General features: G+C 34.4%; 1 protein-coding gene across 1 annotated transcript in view; it reads right to left on the bottom strand.

Annotated features, from left to right (window-relative positions):
- Window positions 1–17,492, bottom strand: part of kis (chromodomain helicase DNA binding protein kismet) — a 1,089,809-nt gene that overhangs the window by 532,766 nt on the left and 539,551 nt on the right. Inside the window, 1 exon segment of the mRNA XM_090383876.1 lies at window positions 13,814–13,903. Within this exon segment, the coding sequence (XP_090240002.1) occupies window positions 13,814–13,903 (90 nt within the window).

The following is a 17,492-nucleotide window of genomic DNA, read 5'->3' as shown; positions in this document are numbered from 1 at the left end:
ATAAGGAAAATGAGAACAATGAAGGCATTAAACCTTCTAAACATGAAACGTTGGCAGCTTTTGAAACTTCATTGTGGCCTGCAGTGTAAAGAATGTGTTCCTGAAAATACAAGGTATGTTAAAACAAATGTGGACATTTTTTAAACGATCGATGTACAGTAAATCCAGTGTACAACAAAAGATAACCAAATATTTTCAAAATAATTCTTAAGTGTACTAAATTGTGTGCATCATATATATGGGGGTGGGGGGGGGGGGTAAAATCATATCTTAATGTTATGTATTAATAAATTGTTTTGAAATGTTAGAAAGTTTATTTATTCTCACTTATTTCCTATTTATTTACCATCTTTTGCTATATTTCTGAACATTGAATTGCGGTATTTTTAATTGTTGAAAAGACTATTTCTTTATAATAAAGTTTTTCCAAGAGAACATTGACTTAGTTATAAAGAGGTCTGACTGTATATTTATTTTATTAGGGTTTATCCCACTTTTAAAGGTGTTCTGCGAAATTAGGACTGGCCACATTTCTGGACTGTTGATCAAAAAAATGACTTCTGTGCGAAGTATAATTGGCTAAATTACCAAAATATGAGACTTGGCATGAAGATTTCTAAGGAATGGGCAAATAATGAAGTTACCTATTTTGGCAAAAGCAAACAGCAATAGCTAATGTCATTAAGAAAGAAATATTTCGATCACAAGGAAACAGCAGGACAAAGCTGCTATAAGACTGCTTTTGGAAGCTGAAAAAGAGCCCCTTAAATCTGTGTTTATGGAGTTTATCTCATAAAAAAGTAATAACAGCAAAACGTTTTCACGCAGCATATAAGATGGTCAAAGAAAATCAGTCTTTTCATAATTTTGAATCAGAGATTGACCGGCAAGAATTAAATGGGATTGATACGAGTCATATTCATCATTCAACTAACGCTTGCATTAGCATCTTGAACTACATTAGTGAGGAAATGAGAAAATTTGGCTAATATAATTGTTATGTCGAACAATAAAATTTCATTGATAATTGACGAATCGACCACAGTGAGTAAGAAATTCGCTTTAATCGTTCACGTCGGAACTTGTATATTTGACAATGGAATGAGATCTCCCATAAATTTGTTCTTGGTCTTGATCGAACTTGATTGAGTGTTACTGCAAAAGGGATATTTGAATCACTTCTTGATTGTCTTCATTCTTATGGTACGATGGAAAACTATTTAAAAACTCACTTAATTTGTGGCAACTTGATGACTAGTAAAAGTAGCGTTACGAAACTATTGAAAGGAAAATTCACTTCTTTAATAGTGTGGCATTGTGCTAATCACTGATTAGGATTTTTTTTTTTTTTTTTTTGATTTGGTAGTTGTTGGCGCATCGGCTTCTGTGGCCATATTGCACCTCCCAAGGTTTTTTCAGTACTTTGATCCAAGCCCGAGGCGGGAATCAAACCCGCGACCTTTGGACTGATTAGGACTATCAGTTGGTGATACTGTGAAATCCACTGCATCGATAGATTTCAAGTATTTATTGATAAACTTTCTGTAATGTATAACGTGTCACCAAAATATGCCAGATAATGAACTATTAGAAATTGGCAGAATTTTAAGCATACAATGGATGGCATCTAGTTTCCGGTCTGTTTTGGCTATTTGGAATAATTATGAGCCGTTAGTTATCATTTTCAAGAAGAAAAAAATGGCTCAACGTGAGACCAAAAAGAAAGATGTGCATATGAAGGATTACAGAAGAAAATTACAACTAGAAGCTTTATATTAGACTTAGGTTTAATGTGTGATGCTCTCCAAGTATTATCAGACTTGAGCTTGGACTTGCAGGAGCACAATATAGATTTGTACAGTGTGAATAAAAAAAAAACAGAAATTGTTGTGCAACTTTTTCATGAAAGACAAACAGTTCCAGGACAGTATTACAGTAATGCCAGCAAAGCATTACTCTGGATCAAGGAGTTTCACTTCATGGGACAGATTACAGAAATTATTCCCCAACTGATCCAGAAGCTTTCTACAGAACTTTGAAACAATCAGTGGAAAACAGCTGCTTGATAGTAAAAATGCTGATTTGGTAATGTCAGCCCGAATACATGATAGGAAACATTGGCCTGAAGATATTAATTGTCAAGTGGCATTTGTAAGAATGAAGTTAGAAAATTGTCAATTAGGCTTTAGTTAAATGAAAGAGATACAATTTGTGGATTTCAGGAATATCTAATTGAAAAGTTGGTTTCTGAAGAATTGAAGCATTTAATGAATGCTCTAAGTGCGATACCAATTTCATCGAGTGAATGTAAATGACGATTTTCACAAATGAATCTGATCATCAGATTCATTTGTGAAATTTGTGGTGATCAGATTCATTTCACAAATGAATCTGATCACCAGGGCTTTGTTGATGAAAAAACCATTTCTTCACTACTATTTCTTAAAATTGTAGACCCACCGCTGACATGATTTGATCCTGCAACAGACACAAACAGTAAGAAAAGAAGTCAGCATATCGTGTTGGATGAGAACTTAGGAAAAATTTGGAATATTCTATAAAACTTCATTATGAAATTATTTTACTTATTATTTTTTACTTAGTACTTATTTTACTCACATTTTAAAATATTTTTCTATATACTTGAATAATAAATTTATGCTTAATAAACTGAGTGTTAATATACCTAATTTGTTGTTCTTATTTCAAAAACATTACTACTGAAGTAACAATATCAGGAAATAATTTTTTTGTTTACTTTTCATAATTTTAAATTTTCATAATCTTAATTTTTAATTTTCAATTTTTCCTGATAGCAAAGAATTAGTACCGGCACTTATTTTTTTTACAAAAAAATAGCACTACTTGGAAGTAAATTGTTCCTTTGATCAGTAAAGGCGATTTCACCCAAAGAGATATCGAATTACTTTGTGGAACTGAGAGGTTTTATTTTATTTTATTTTGGTTTTTATGGCGTAAGGGCAACTAAGTGGAACTCAGTTTTATTTGCTACCAAACAGCTGTTAAATAAGTCATGCATAATTTGATGATTTAGTTGCTACTGCAAACTGTTCTTTGTTTTGATATAATATTTCCTGCTCAATCTAATATTTTGTAATTATCTTTTCTCATTTCCACTGGATGCATTCCTTAGAGAAAGCAGAATGCTTAGAGAAAAGGCTGTCAAAATCACAATTACCTTCGTGATTTTGTTTCAGTGTTGCAATTTGTATGCATATGCTCTTTCAATCACAAGAGACAAGGTGGGATACTTTTGCAGACTCTTTGCCAGTGACAAAACTTTGGCAGTTACATAACCAGATTGAATTGCAGCTGTAGGGTGGAACTTGGAATCTTAAGTATCCAGCTTTTATATGTATCACCAAATTTTCCATTTTAAAGAGGGGCACGACTGTCCAAGTACGGACAGACTCCACATTTTTTTGGATAACAGCTCTTTTGGTACATACCACATTTTGATATTACCTGCATTTTTTTTTTTTTTTTTTTTTGGTAGTTGTTGGCGCATCGTCTTCTGTGGCCATAATGCACCTCCCAAGGTTTTTGCAGTACTTTTATCCAAGCCCGAGGCAGGATTCGAACCCACGACCTTTGGGTTGCCAGGCAGGCACTTCACCCACCCAGCTAGCCCGGTCAGCATTACACATGTAGAGGAGTACAAGGTGGCACAGGGGGTAGCATTTTTGGGAATTCATCCAAAGGTGGACATTTTCAAGAGTCTTTTGGCACGTATATGGTCACTCATCTCTATTCATTGATCTCCAGACCTTAGTTACTGAACCACTTATGGAAGGACAGGCACATTTTTCAAGAAATTTCTGAATCAAAAATTATTCAATGGAAGAGTATAATATGGAGGAGTATAATATTAAGAAAAGATTGGTGATATGATCTGGGTTTTTTTGGTCTTTTGGTATGGAAAGAAAACAAATTGGGTCAAAGAATCCATATGGATTCTTCTTGGGAATTCACTTGGGAATCCATATGGATTCTTTGACCCAGATTTTTGTTCAACATCCTTTTAGCCCTGGCAAAGTGCCTTTCGTCTCCAGGTTTCTGGGCCACGCACATGGAGGCAGGAGCAGTCCACCAGTGGCCAAGAGCCACGAGGAAAAGATTACTGGTTAGTGTTTTAATGTCAGTTGTATATACAAGAAAAGGTGTCTTTTTCTTTTAAGTGAGCTAACTTCTTTACTTTAGAAGAGCAGAATTAAATAACTGTGGAAAATCAGAAGACTAACGCTCTATGCATTCAACTGTTTTAAAAGAAAAGCACACAAAAATCACTCTAGTCATTTGGTTGGCACATTCGACCATCTCAGCATGAAAATGCATATGAATTGCTTTAATTCATATGAGCAATTTAAAGGAATTATGGTCAGGATTTGAAAAAGAAGAATGCAAATTAAAAATTATTAAATATGTTAAAAAAATTTCAAAAATTAGAATGCAAGATAAGCTTGACAGTCCATTTCCTACACAGACTATTTTCAAGTAAAATCTTTATTTTGTTTAGGAACAAGTGCAAAATAAGCATGACGGCAGATTACTGCCTATTAGTGTTATTAGTCCACATGGCAGCATATTCCATGTGAACTAATAGCACTGCTCAATGCTTTATTTAGTTTGATCATTTGCATGATAAAGGGTTGAAAGCCACAATTTATCTTGCCATTTTCTTTCTGATGTTTCAGTTTTTTTGGAAATTTCACAAAGCAGCTGACACTGTTTTGGCTAAGGCATTTGCCACCTCTTTAGGTGTGAAAAAAAAAAAAAAAAACTGGTCCATTTCAATTTAAATTGAAGAAGGATTTTCAGAGTACTTTCTACAAAGTTTTTAAATGTTCTTCCAAATCAATCTGGTATTCACATCTTTAACAATGGGCAGAGGCAAATTGAATCTGGGAGCCACTTTTTAACCTTAATTTTTATTTCTTGCGGTTTCACTTTTTTTTTTTTTTTTTTTGTAATTGATGAGACTGTGGTAATATGCCTAGTAAATAGGTTCAATAATTCATTCTATACATTTTTAGTTTTACTGAAAGCTGTTGTGATTGAGATTTTTTGGCAGAAAGGTCTCTTAGACCAGATTGTGCCTTTGATGATTTACTTGTGACTAGATCTTCCACATACACTGATGAGCCAAAACATTATGCCCACCTAACTATCTAATATGATGTTGATCCTCCACATGCAGCTAAAACAGCTCATACCTGGTGAGGCATGGATGCTACAAGATTTCTAAATGTGTCTTGTGGTATCTGGTACCAACACGTAACCGGCAGATCCTTTTTAACTCCTGTAAGGTCCGTGGTTGAGACGCCGCAGATCGAAGTTGCTGTTCCAACACAAACAAAAGATATTCGATGGGAACGATGTCTGGGGAATTTGGAGGCCAGGGCAATACCTGGAAGTCTTCCTCATGTTCTGTGAACCAGTCTCGAACAATCCGGGCAGTGCGCCATGGAGCATCATCCTGCTGAAAGACAGCACTGCTAGAGGGGAAGACCGTTGCCATGAAACGGTGTATCTGGGTCAGCAATTTTTTTTTTTTTTCTGTGGCCATAATGCACCTCCCAAGGTTTTTGCAGTACTTTGATCCAAGCCCGAGGCGGGATTCGAACCCATGACCTTTGGGTTGCCAGGCAGGCACCTTACCCACCCAGCTAGCCCAGTCGGCGGGGTCAGCAATGACGTTTCGATTTCTGGATACTTGACTGTTGAGGATTACTAAGCTGGGAATTATTAATACTGAGAAGGGTTTATCCTCATAAGCAAAACCAGATGAGTTGTATGGAAATGAATACAGAATCTTGTAACAAACACTTCTTTCTGCTTTGCCTCAACACTAGATATCCACATCTGTGTGGATCTTTTTTTTTTTTTTTTTTTTTTATTTAAGTCTGCCAAGTTTAGACCAGTAAATCCAATACACATTTGTAATCAGTATAGGGATACTTAGCTGCATAATCCAAATGTTCATTCTCTGGGATGCCACATGACGTTGGGATCCAGCAGAAGGTATAATCACCTTCTGCTGGATCATCCCTGTTGCTTCTACTGGATTCTGTTGAATGTTTGATAGTGAGACAATCTAGATCAGATATGCTTCAAGATTGAGATAAGAAGGAGAATGCACAGATTGAATGGGGTGGTAACTGCACTTAAGGAGTCCAAGTACATCACAGCTTAGTTGAATTTTTTGCTTACATTAATCAGAGCTAATTTTATTGCATACAATTCTGTGGTACATATACCACATTCTGTCAGAAGAAAAATAGCTGGTGGGAAGGTGGAACAAACTGCTGCAGAACACACACCTGCATATGTTTTGAAAGAATCAGTATTTTTCTTTTTTTTTTTTTTCTTTTTTTGAGTTTACCAATTTATGTTCGTCATGTTGTGCTCAAGGCTCTTATTTGCTAGGGAGAATTTTTCCCATCACTGAAAGAAACTGTCAATCAGATGTAAGAATAGAACCAATGGATGTTCAGGAATGGCAGAACTGTTCTTCAGCAATTTCATGTGGATTCCAATCACCTTCATGAATTTTTGCTCTCTTAACACAAACAAAATGGCAGTCGCTTGTAACTAATGTCCTCATCTCCCACTTGGGTTGCTTTATCTAAAGAAGGAACTACCGCCCACCGGATCATGTGTTTCTGACATGTACATACTAATTTTATTACATAAATGAGAGCATACATATGCTCAATTTTTCCTACGTTCTATTAATATTTTAGAAATAAACAAGGAGTTATCTCTTATTCAGTGTGCAGGATTTCTTCTTTACCAAATTTCCTTATGCGAATAAATTATCAAATGATACACTGAACCAAAATTACATAATTTAAAACTCAATGTGTTCCTCACTATTGACACACGAACAGTCCAACACCCCAGGATCACATTGGTCAACTCCAACCCGATCCCAGAAATATTAAACCCCCCATGTAACCTCTAGCGAAGCAAGACATTTTGTCATAAACCTGAATTTGGAATATGAATAAAATATTATTAAAATGAGATAAAAGTACGATAAAAAAAAAATTAAAAAATTCCTCACTGGAATACGAATAAAATACTATTAAAATGTGATAAAACAATAAAATTAAAGAATTCCTCCACTGTTTTATCGCATTTTTAAGTGTTTTAACTGAACTTGGCCTGTTACAACGTAAGATCGCTCATCGGTGAAGACAGGATATTAGAGCTGGAAAAGGAACTAGAAAATGTGAATTGGAATATCGTCGTTTTGGCTGATATTCCTGATATACTCACCAAATTGAGGAAGATTAGACTGCTCGCAAAAAGGAGTCGATATGAATGGAGAGTACCTAAATCATTTACGATTTGCAGATGACATTGGAGTCATAAGCCACGATCCCAAAGAATTAGAGGAAAATCTTAATCAGTTATGCACAGTTAGTAAGGATTTTTGACTAAAGATGAATATGGCTAAAACAAAAGTAATGATGAACAAGTATGCCACAGAAAGGAACATAATGATTGAAGGAGCAGTAATTGAACAGGTGGAGTCATATACTTATCTGGGACATGTTATTAGCTGTAATAATGATAAATGGCTGAAACTCAAGAGAAGAATAAATTTTGGATGGACAGCATTCAGGAAATATAGTCACATACTGAGGAGCAATATCCGAGTTTGTTTGAAACGTAAAATAATGAAACAATGTATGCTCCACACCATGACTTAGGGAAGTGAAACTTGGGCACTCACCAAAAGAATGGAAGAGAAGCTGAGAACTACACAGTGAAAAATGGAACGAATCATATTTGGAATCAGACTGCCAGATAAGAAGAGAAACATGTGGATTAGGTAGAAAACTCAAATAAAGGACATTCTTATCAAAACTAAAGAACTAAAATGGTCTTGGGCAGGACACATAGCTCAAAGACATGATGAAAGATGGACTAAGAAAATAACTGAATGGTACCCAAGAGGAGCTAGAAGAAAACGGCGGAGATGAATAGATGAAATACATGAGTTTGTGGGTAATAAATGGATGGCCATTGCACAAAACAGAAGGAACTGGAAAGTTGCTGGAGCGGCCTTCATCCTACAGTGGAGTAAAAAGAGCTGATGATGATGAATAGTATTTTATTCATATTCCAGTTAGGATTTTTTTTAATTTCATTGTTTTATTGTACTTTTATCTCATTTTAATAGTATTTTATTCGTATTCCAAATTCGTGTTTATGACAAAATGTCTTCCTTCATTAGAGGTTGCACGGGGGTGTTTAATATTTCTGGGATTGGGTTGGGGTTGACCGCTGTGATCCTGGGGTGTTGGACTGTTCGTGTGTGTCAAAGTGAGGAACACATTATGAGTTTTAAATTATGTAATTTTGGTTCAGTGTATCATTTCGTAATTTATTCGCATAAGGAGATTTGGTAAAGAAATCCTACTGACTGAATAAAAGGTAACTCGTTTATTTCTAAAAAAAAAAAATGCTAATTTTATAGACAAAGACTGATTCAATATATATATATATATATATATATTTTTTTTTTTTTTTTTTTTTTTTGTTTATAAATAAGTTTTGTCCTGAATTTCAGCAAAAAATTTTCTCCTAAAATAAATTCACAGCTTATTTCTCTGAGCTTCTCTAACATTTGAAATATACACCGGAGTGCACTCCTGGAAAATGCAAGGCAATCTTTGCAACTTGAACAAAACTCAATATTTACCTTGGATTAATGATCCTCACAGGTTAGGGAAGATCAATTAGCTTCTTGTGATAATGCATGCTCCAGAATCAAGGAAGGCATCAATTACATTATTATCTATTAGAATGAGAGCAGAACATGCCTTTTCATCAGATCCAAGACCTAAATGTTCTTAATCTATCAAAATGCAACACAAATCTGGGACTGTTATTTCATGCTTTTATGTGAAGGCAATAGAATGCCCTCCTTACCACAACATAAAGCTAAGCTAAGTGTGTGTGTGTGCGTGCGCGCACTCGCACAGAAACAGACTGCATTTACAGATGACCTTTAAGAATATGTGGGGGAATAATGTTGAGTAGTGTCACTTAACACATTCACATTAGGAGAGGTGATCTGTGAAGATAACAACAGAAATGTTTGTAAGAATGTTTTGGAACATGAACAAATTCATCATCTCTCGTCAAAAATTTAAACATTAAGCCTGATATACCTTCATCAACATCATTAATAAATAGCGAAAATGACAATGTGTGCAGTACTGAATCCCAGGCACCTGCACTAATAACACTACTCCATGACTTCCCAAACTTTTATACTTTGAGATCCCTTAATATATTTCATACATTTCATGTTTTTGATAGTATGAACCAGAGCTGTAATGCTCAATACATTCTATGTCGATATCAATATTTGTAAAAAAATAAAAGTTTACCTCAATACAATAAGTAGAACAGTTCCGTATGATACTCTCCAGCAATTAAAACGAAAAAAATCGAAAATCTTACATTACCGTAAAAAATAATTAAAAATCAAATGAACAATTAAAATTCAATATAATGCTATTAAAAATTAAATAAATTAATTAAAAGAAATTTAACAAAAAAAAAATCCAATTTAACATCTATTGTAAACCTACAAACTTCCACATGATTCTACATTATAACAGCTATCACCTGTTCTCCTACAAGAGATCTATTATCTTTAATCAATTTCTAAATGCCTATAAATATTCAATGACGGAATCTACTTTGGGCTCAGAAATACAAATATTAACCAGCAGATTCTTAAACAGGGGTTATCCTCTTGCTACAATAAACTGAATTAGGGTACAAGCTAGGGATAGGATACAAAATACTACATCAACGAACAATTTAATGTAATATTTAAAAATTACTTTATTTCTGTCCCACATGTTGAACAGTGGCACAAACAGCTTAACAGATTCTTTAAAGATAACGAATTTAAAATTGTGGCCAGGCCAATACGGAAACTACATGCTACACTAAAAAACTGCTCAGTCCTTTTCTCGTTGCAACACAAGTAAATGACCAATTATACAACATTTCTTACGGAGACTGCAACTCATCGTACCAAGGTTCCATGCGTTTTCCCCTGAATTTTCGTGTTAATCAATACGTGGCCTCAGTTCGTGCTTCTTATTCAGCAGCATCAGAATTAGCCTTTAATGCCATTAACGAAAAGCACTTTTTTTATTTAATGAGGCAAAAATGAGTTGAGTTGAGGCAAAGTAATTATACCAGACTATTAATTGCAGAAACTGTCAAAACTAAATTACATGAGAATTCTGTTAATGTTGACTGGCCATTTCTAATCTCTGATTTGTGGGCAAATCCACATGCGCAAAGACAAATAATCCCTGTTTAAGTTTCATGCTCACCCCTATTCGGTAATTTTCGTTCCTGTGATCACAACATACAGTCAAAAAGCATTGTCAGCTTTAGGAAAGAAAAATCGTTTTGCAATTGCATTAGATTGAATTTTAATTGTGTTCATTTGATTTTTAATTATGCTCAACTGATTCTTAATTATTGTTAATTATTTTTTTACTGTAATGCAAGCTTTTCGATTTTTTCGTTTTAATTGCTGGAAAGTATCATACGGAAGTGTTCTACATATAATATTGAGGTAGACCTCTCTTATTATTTTACAATACATTTCATGTGCGCATCCAAGTTCCAGAACAAGTGCAAATACACAGAACAACATAAAATTTATGAATACACAGTTTTATAAATTAATATAAACTTCAAGACATTTCATCTTGAAAAAAAGAGAATACGAATAATAGAATTAAATTTAAAAATGTTTTGTACCTGGATTAGTGGGGTGGTTTGTCCATATTTTGTTAAAAAAAAAGTGCTTCGTGAAAACAACAATCATCTCCCACCGCAAACCAAGTATGAACTCCCTGGGTGTGGCATACCTCACACTTTGGGAACCTTTGAATTATTTCAAGAAAAGTGGTGCCCATTGATAACCAATCGGCCTTCTCACACTCATCCAGCCATTATTTATAGAAGTAACTTGCCCCTAATGACATTATGATCCAATATGTACAGCAATCTTTTATGTAGTACAGTGAAAAGAGATTTTCTGAAATCTGAATATATGATGTCAAAATAACTTTTTGCAGTTAGTTCCCCTCTTACTGTGTTATAGTATCCAATCAGATTGGTCAGAAAAGTTCACTCCTAAACAAATTCAAGCTGTGACTTATGCATAAGTGCAATCCTTTAACCAATGATTCTATTATTTTCCCTGGAACAGAAGTCAACCTTAGAGTCTATAATTACTCACTTCACCCTTCCATCCCCCCCTCGTTAACTGGGGATATACACTTCAAGTCTTCTGTTCATAGGGAACACTTGCGCTTCAATATAATTGGATCGATCTCATATGCCCCAAATACAAATGTATGTTTAGTTCCAACAATTTCTCTTCCACTCTCAGTTAATACGAAATCATTTAGCCCCCATACAATTCGATATACTTCAGCATCCCCATCCCAAAAAATTCATTGTTTGCGTGTATTCTAGATAGATACAAAATATCCAATCAGATTGTTATAAATAGCAACAAAATCATCAGAAAATATACCAGTCACAACTAGCAGACCTATCAGATTCATCAATGTCTAGTGTTTATATAATTAAACATGCCAAGTATTTGCTACTTTTCTCTACATTCTTTGCACAGACTTCTCTTAATCTGCCATAGCTGCCACTTTGTGAGATTACAACAGAATAGTTTATACCTGCTAAAGTATTGTCTTGCTGATTTAAAAGCATCCCATGCATTCTCTTATGCGAATGCTAGCCTCAATAGTTCACTGACTCCATATAAGTCTAAACTGTGAAGAGTATCTCTTAGTTGCCATAAAACGTTTAGTGGCTTCTGCAATTATTTCCCCAAGTGCATCCCCTTTAGAATCTGCTGTTGGAAACAGTTGGTCCCACTGGTTGATTGAGCGATTTTGGTTTTAATGTGACAGACATGACTAATGTTACAATGTGCCACAACAAAGTTAAAATTTGAAAAAAAGATAAAGTGTTCGGTAAACTTTGAAATAGGTTACGTAATCAAAAAGTTATATGCACAGAAAAATATTAAAGACATTACTATTTTGTGAAAACTTAAATGGATAAAACAGTGTAGAATGCTCACAAATAGCGGAGTCATTAACCTTAAACAGAAAATATGCTAGATGACTGTTCTATGCAGAACTGAGCAAAAACAACTTTCTCTTTACAATCGCTAAACAGAGTAGACTGCCATACAAATTTGTAGTTTGATTAAAGGCTTAATCTGATATAGTATGTTTGTTAACTGCCCATAACGCGAATCTTGCTACTGAATATAACTCCTTATGAATTATTTGGCCATGTATTCTGTATAGGGGACTGACGGGTGAAGATTATTCACGGGGGCTGCTGATTTCGCTTCAGTAACAGCAGAAGCAGATACTGAATCCACCTTAAATAGAGTGCATATCATCTGGTGAATCTGGAACAGGGTTGAATGAGTGGTAACTCATAAATAATAAAGCCTGTAGTACACTCAAAGAATCAGTGTATATAATAAACCTTTAGAATTAGCAAGTTATTATGTGTTCCAAGGCTAACTCTATAGCTTACAGCTCTGCAATGTATATACTACATTCAGGCAGAATCTGCACAGATATAGTATTGTCTGAAAAGACAGTAGCAAATCCCACACGATTCTGACATTGAGCAATTTGTGTAAACTAGCAAGCAGTCAATGTATAGCTTGGTGTTTTGAAGAGTTGCCCAAACAATATACCTGCACTGTTGCCATTCTGAATCCTATCTGTCCTGTCCAGGAGGAACAGGTTTCATATAAAACTATTGATATCGATATCCAAGGATAGAAGAGAGGAGGTGGGCAAAGAGAAAATCAGAATTTTAAAATAATGTACAAATAATAGTCTAAAATTTTCAAGACTTTGCTTTAGTTTTCAAGTGTTAACATAGTTGGTTCATTGTTGAAAATTTAATTGTGCACAAGAGAAAACAAAAAGGTGATCATTGCATTGTATAAGGCAATGGTTAAGCTGCATCTTGGGTACTGCATGCAAGTGTGGAAGCCACATTTCAGAAATGATCTGGAACTGCTGCAATGGGTATAAAGAAGAGTAGCAAGAATAGCCAGAGGCACAAAAGATTACTATTACCAAGAAAGAGTTCAGTTCTGCAAACAGCATTACTTGGAAACTAAGCACCTGCATAAAGACCTAACTATTTAGTTGATAAAATAAATTAATGCTGATACCATTGAAGGCACTGATAAGTGGACAATTTAAACTGAAAAAAGGGTAGCTGCATGATAGTTGTGAAAAAATTTGCTTCCAACCAGAGCGTATATGATCAAGTGCATTAAAAATAAACAATGCAATGCAATGCTGAATGGGTAAAATTCTTCCTTAATTCTAATTTTGGCAAGTTATGACCATTAGTTCTTAATATAATTAGAAGTGCTGAAATTTTAACAAACTACCACTGGAACAGCAAAATTCAAGGTGGTAGCAAAAAATAATACTCCACTATTTTCTTCTTCTTCATTTCACACAGATATAACGAAAACTGCAAGAATCACAATTTTCACTTGGATAACCCTGCAGAAGGATTGTAATGTAATGAAATATAGACTTGTTATATTACATAACTTTGTAATAATTTATTTTGTAGCACAATGAGTTACTCTGAAATATGTTTAGTTAAACAGAAAATTAAAATTCATTAAATAATATGGTGATATTTATAAAAATTTAATACTCACCTTACTGGAAATCCTGCTGCAACTTGTTCATTTAGTTCACCTATAACTTCATGTTTCAAGTAATACAAAAGGCGAACTCTCAGGAGAACTCTAATCAGAATAGAAAATGGAATTATGTTATAGAAATTCATATATTTCAATTGTATCTTTCAAAAGATCATTACTAAGAGATATCATACATTTTTATCACAAAAACACACTGATATTCAAACAAAAATAATATGTTTACATGATCAACAAAGCATTATTTTTTTTTTTTATCAGAGATATAAGCACTCTATACCAGCTTTGCATGTTAATTTAATGTATGCTTTCAGCTTCCCCCCCCCCCCTAGCACAGACATTTCGTACCAAGACTGCTGATAATATCAGAACAAATTAGTTAAGACAAATAAATTGCAAAACCATGAAACTGACACATATTTTTATCAGTTTTACAGTTTATACACTACATTTTACACATAGTTCAAATAATACAGTACCCTGTTGTAAGAAATGTATAATTTAAAAATATTATGTGGATTTTTTTTTTTTTTCTTTTTGTACATCTGTTCAGATTCCTGTGCATCTAGCAGTAGTCAGCCAACATACATATTTTTCAAAAACCTTGGTGAATTTCCACTGACTTAATGTGATGATGGAATTGTTGTACCTGCTTGTCATTCACCCTGCCAAGATTTCCAGAAAAGTATAAATGAACTTTCAAAAAATGATGTTTCAGTAACAAAGATCCCATTTCTTTATATGTATTGAACAGATTCTGAACATCACCTTTGTATATGAGAGACTAGTGTTTATCCCAAAAGTTTCAATAAAGACGTAAATCTTCACGTCTTTATGGAATCCTGCAGAAGCTCTCTGATTTGAGTCTCAAAAAGGGTTCCCATTTTTACTTTCACCACAGAAATTTTCTGGAAAATTTTCCCATATAACTAATAAAATCCTCTTGAATTCTTAGTACCCATTGCTTTCACAAACTCTTCATTAGGCTAGTTTAATGTGATGAGGCAAAAGAAAGCCACTGGATCCACTAATGTTTCATCATGAGTCCAATGATTTTTGCTGATGCCTCTGCATTTATAAATAAGAAAATTTTCAAATGGGAATTTGAGCACCACTGAAGGAAGTGGGAGTATTGTTTTATTTTATTTTTTATGGAAAAAAAGGAGTTCTAGTGAGAGCAAAACCTCATTCAGTTATGCTAAACAAACGGGGAGGGAGGCAGCCTTGTCTTGCCCCTGGTCGTACACAATGTGAAAGCGCACTATGCTACCTAGTGGCATAACCATAAGCCACCAGAATCAGCAGCCCCCTCACCATTACTGATATGCACTATCAAGTGTTTCTGCTACCTACATAAATTACTGCCTATGCTAAGCACTTGTAATATAAAAAAATTAAAATTATATCTACATTTATAAATTAATTTAATATATTTTAACAAATAAATGACTGTGGGTTTCTCACCATGTTGAACAGTTTCAGGTTATAATTTTTGGTAATAAAAGTGAAATTTAAACTGTACAATCATTTTGATGTTTTTGAATAATTCTTTTTACATCAGTAGGTGTGCCAGGAAGAAGAGCTGCATGTGGTATGCATGCCACAGTGTTGATCACTCCTACAATATACAGGCAACCCCTGTATAACATGGTACTTCTACAACATGGTTTCACTCTAACATGATTGATAAATTGCAGCAATCCTCGCACAACACACGGTACATAACACGGTTTCACTCTAACACGGTTAGAGAATTTCAATAAACCTTGCATAACAAAAACAACTTATTTATTAGGGTCACCAATAATTGATTACATCTACCTATGTGTTTGTGTCCGTAAATTGCATGTGTTCTCTGGTTGATTTGCCTGTTGCTGGACAAAAAATCCTAGTTTCTGGGGAAAAACCTTGCTATTTACACCTGAGACTGACCAACTCGGCCACAGAAACACCTCACATAACAGGGTATTTTTTAGCTTTTGTGAGGGAAAAAAACTCTGCTATTATTGGATGTAATTTTTTGACATTTCCACTCTTTTTGAATCCCACTGTTGACTTGCTAGTCAAAAAAATAAATAAAATAATTTTGAGAAATCTCTGTATTTCATTTTGTTGGAAAATCTCTGTGTTATGCTTTGTGCTATTGAACTTGTGATAAAATCTAGATTTCAAAGTTTTATTACTACTGGATAGCACACTAGGCATTCCAAAAGATTTAAGGCAACTAAACATTGAAGTTATGTTCCTACCGGCACAGTTGTACTGGGTTAATAGTTCTTTCATTTAGCCATTAGATCAAGGCATTACATCCACCTTTAAAACTCATTACATTAGAAAATTGTTACAATGGATTTTCGAAAAAATTGATTCCAAATCTATTGAAGAGATGGAGGCATGGAAACATTTCTCGGGCTCTGGAAACAGTCTCTAATCTCCTCTACTAGAAGTATTATTTATTCAAAGAAGTGCAATACCTGGCATCTCGTTGTGAAGGTAGCTACAATGAGATAAAATCAAACAATGGCGTAACACTACTTATGTAGTTAAACTATGGTGTATTTACACCTATATTATATAGTTAATTTCAACCCATAACATATTATTCCTTGTGCATTTAGCCTTCAACATAAAAGTTAAACAAACAAATTGCTTTATTGAAACCAGAAGAGTGAAAGATGAACAAACTTTCTGTGAGGATAATATGCTTGAAATTATTTTTCTTGGGCAAGTTCAATAATTTGACTTCTTTCAACACTTATTTCGGATCATAAACCAAATCTCAAATGAGTCAAACTCACTCATTAGAGATAACTTGTACTTCAATATGATAATTGATGATATGGCTTTTCTCACCACTTCTTACCCTCTTCATTAATTGGACTTTTCAAAGATTGCCAATATCCCATCAATCTAGTTGCATATTTAACTCAAAGACAGCGAATAAGTAAACATACACATCATGGAATGTACTGGCTGAAATTGTTTCGATTTATCTTTCTTTTTAGCACCTCTTTGTAGACAGCAAAAAATGTCTGTCAGATGTACATCCACTTGCAGGAAGGTATGCAGTTCCTTTTATTTATTATTACTATTTCCTTTATTTATTTAATATGCTCTTAGCTTTGCCATGTATGCAAGTATACATGCATCTGTTCTTACTCATTGTAACCCTAACACAGCCCATGGATCATGCAGCAGCCTGGAAAGCAAGGTATCAAGGATTTCAAGCCCTTTTGTTGGTTATCATGAAACATGTTCCAATAGAAGCAGTGCAAAAGAATCGCTTTCACCTCTGAATTCGGCTCAAATTAATGTATTAGTCTGTGTATCTCCCCCAATCTATCAGTTTCCTGAGAAATCTAGCACTACCTTGATAGAATCAGTAAATATTCTTGCACACTCCCCTTCTATTTAAGTTTATTGCATCACTGTAAAAACAGTCTCCCCCTTTAACAAGCACAAACCATGCAGAGAAATATTTTACACCACGGGCCTTGGACAGGGCAAATTGATTGACTAGGCTCTCAACATGTACTCCCTCTTATTGTGTCTGAGCCGGGTTACAGACACTTTCAAATTTAATTCTAACTTGTAACTATTCCAAATATTGCCCTGTACTTGCAAGGCATGATTTCTCAAGCTGGAATGCAAAACTACAGATAGGATTTCCAGTCAA

This window comes from Mastigoproctus giganteus, chromosome 10, assembly GCF_048544385.1.
Source record: "Mastigoproctus giganteus isolate SK-2022 chromosome 10, ASM4854438v1, whole genome shotgun sequence".
In the NCBI taxonomy this organism is placed as follows: domain Eukaryota; kingdom Metazoa; phylum Arthropoda; class Arachnida; order Uropygi; family Thelyphonidae; genus Mastigoproctus; species Mastigoproctus giganteus.
The sequence above is the reverse complement of the archived record's forward strand: the minus strand, read 5'-3'. Positions and strand labels throughout refer to the sequence as shown.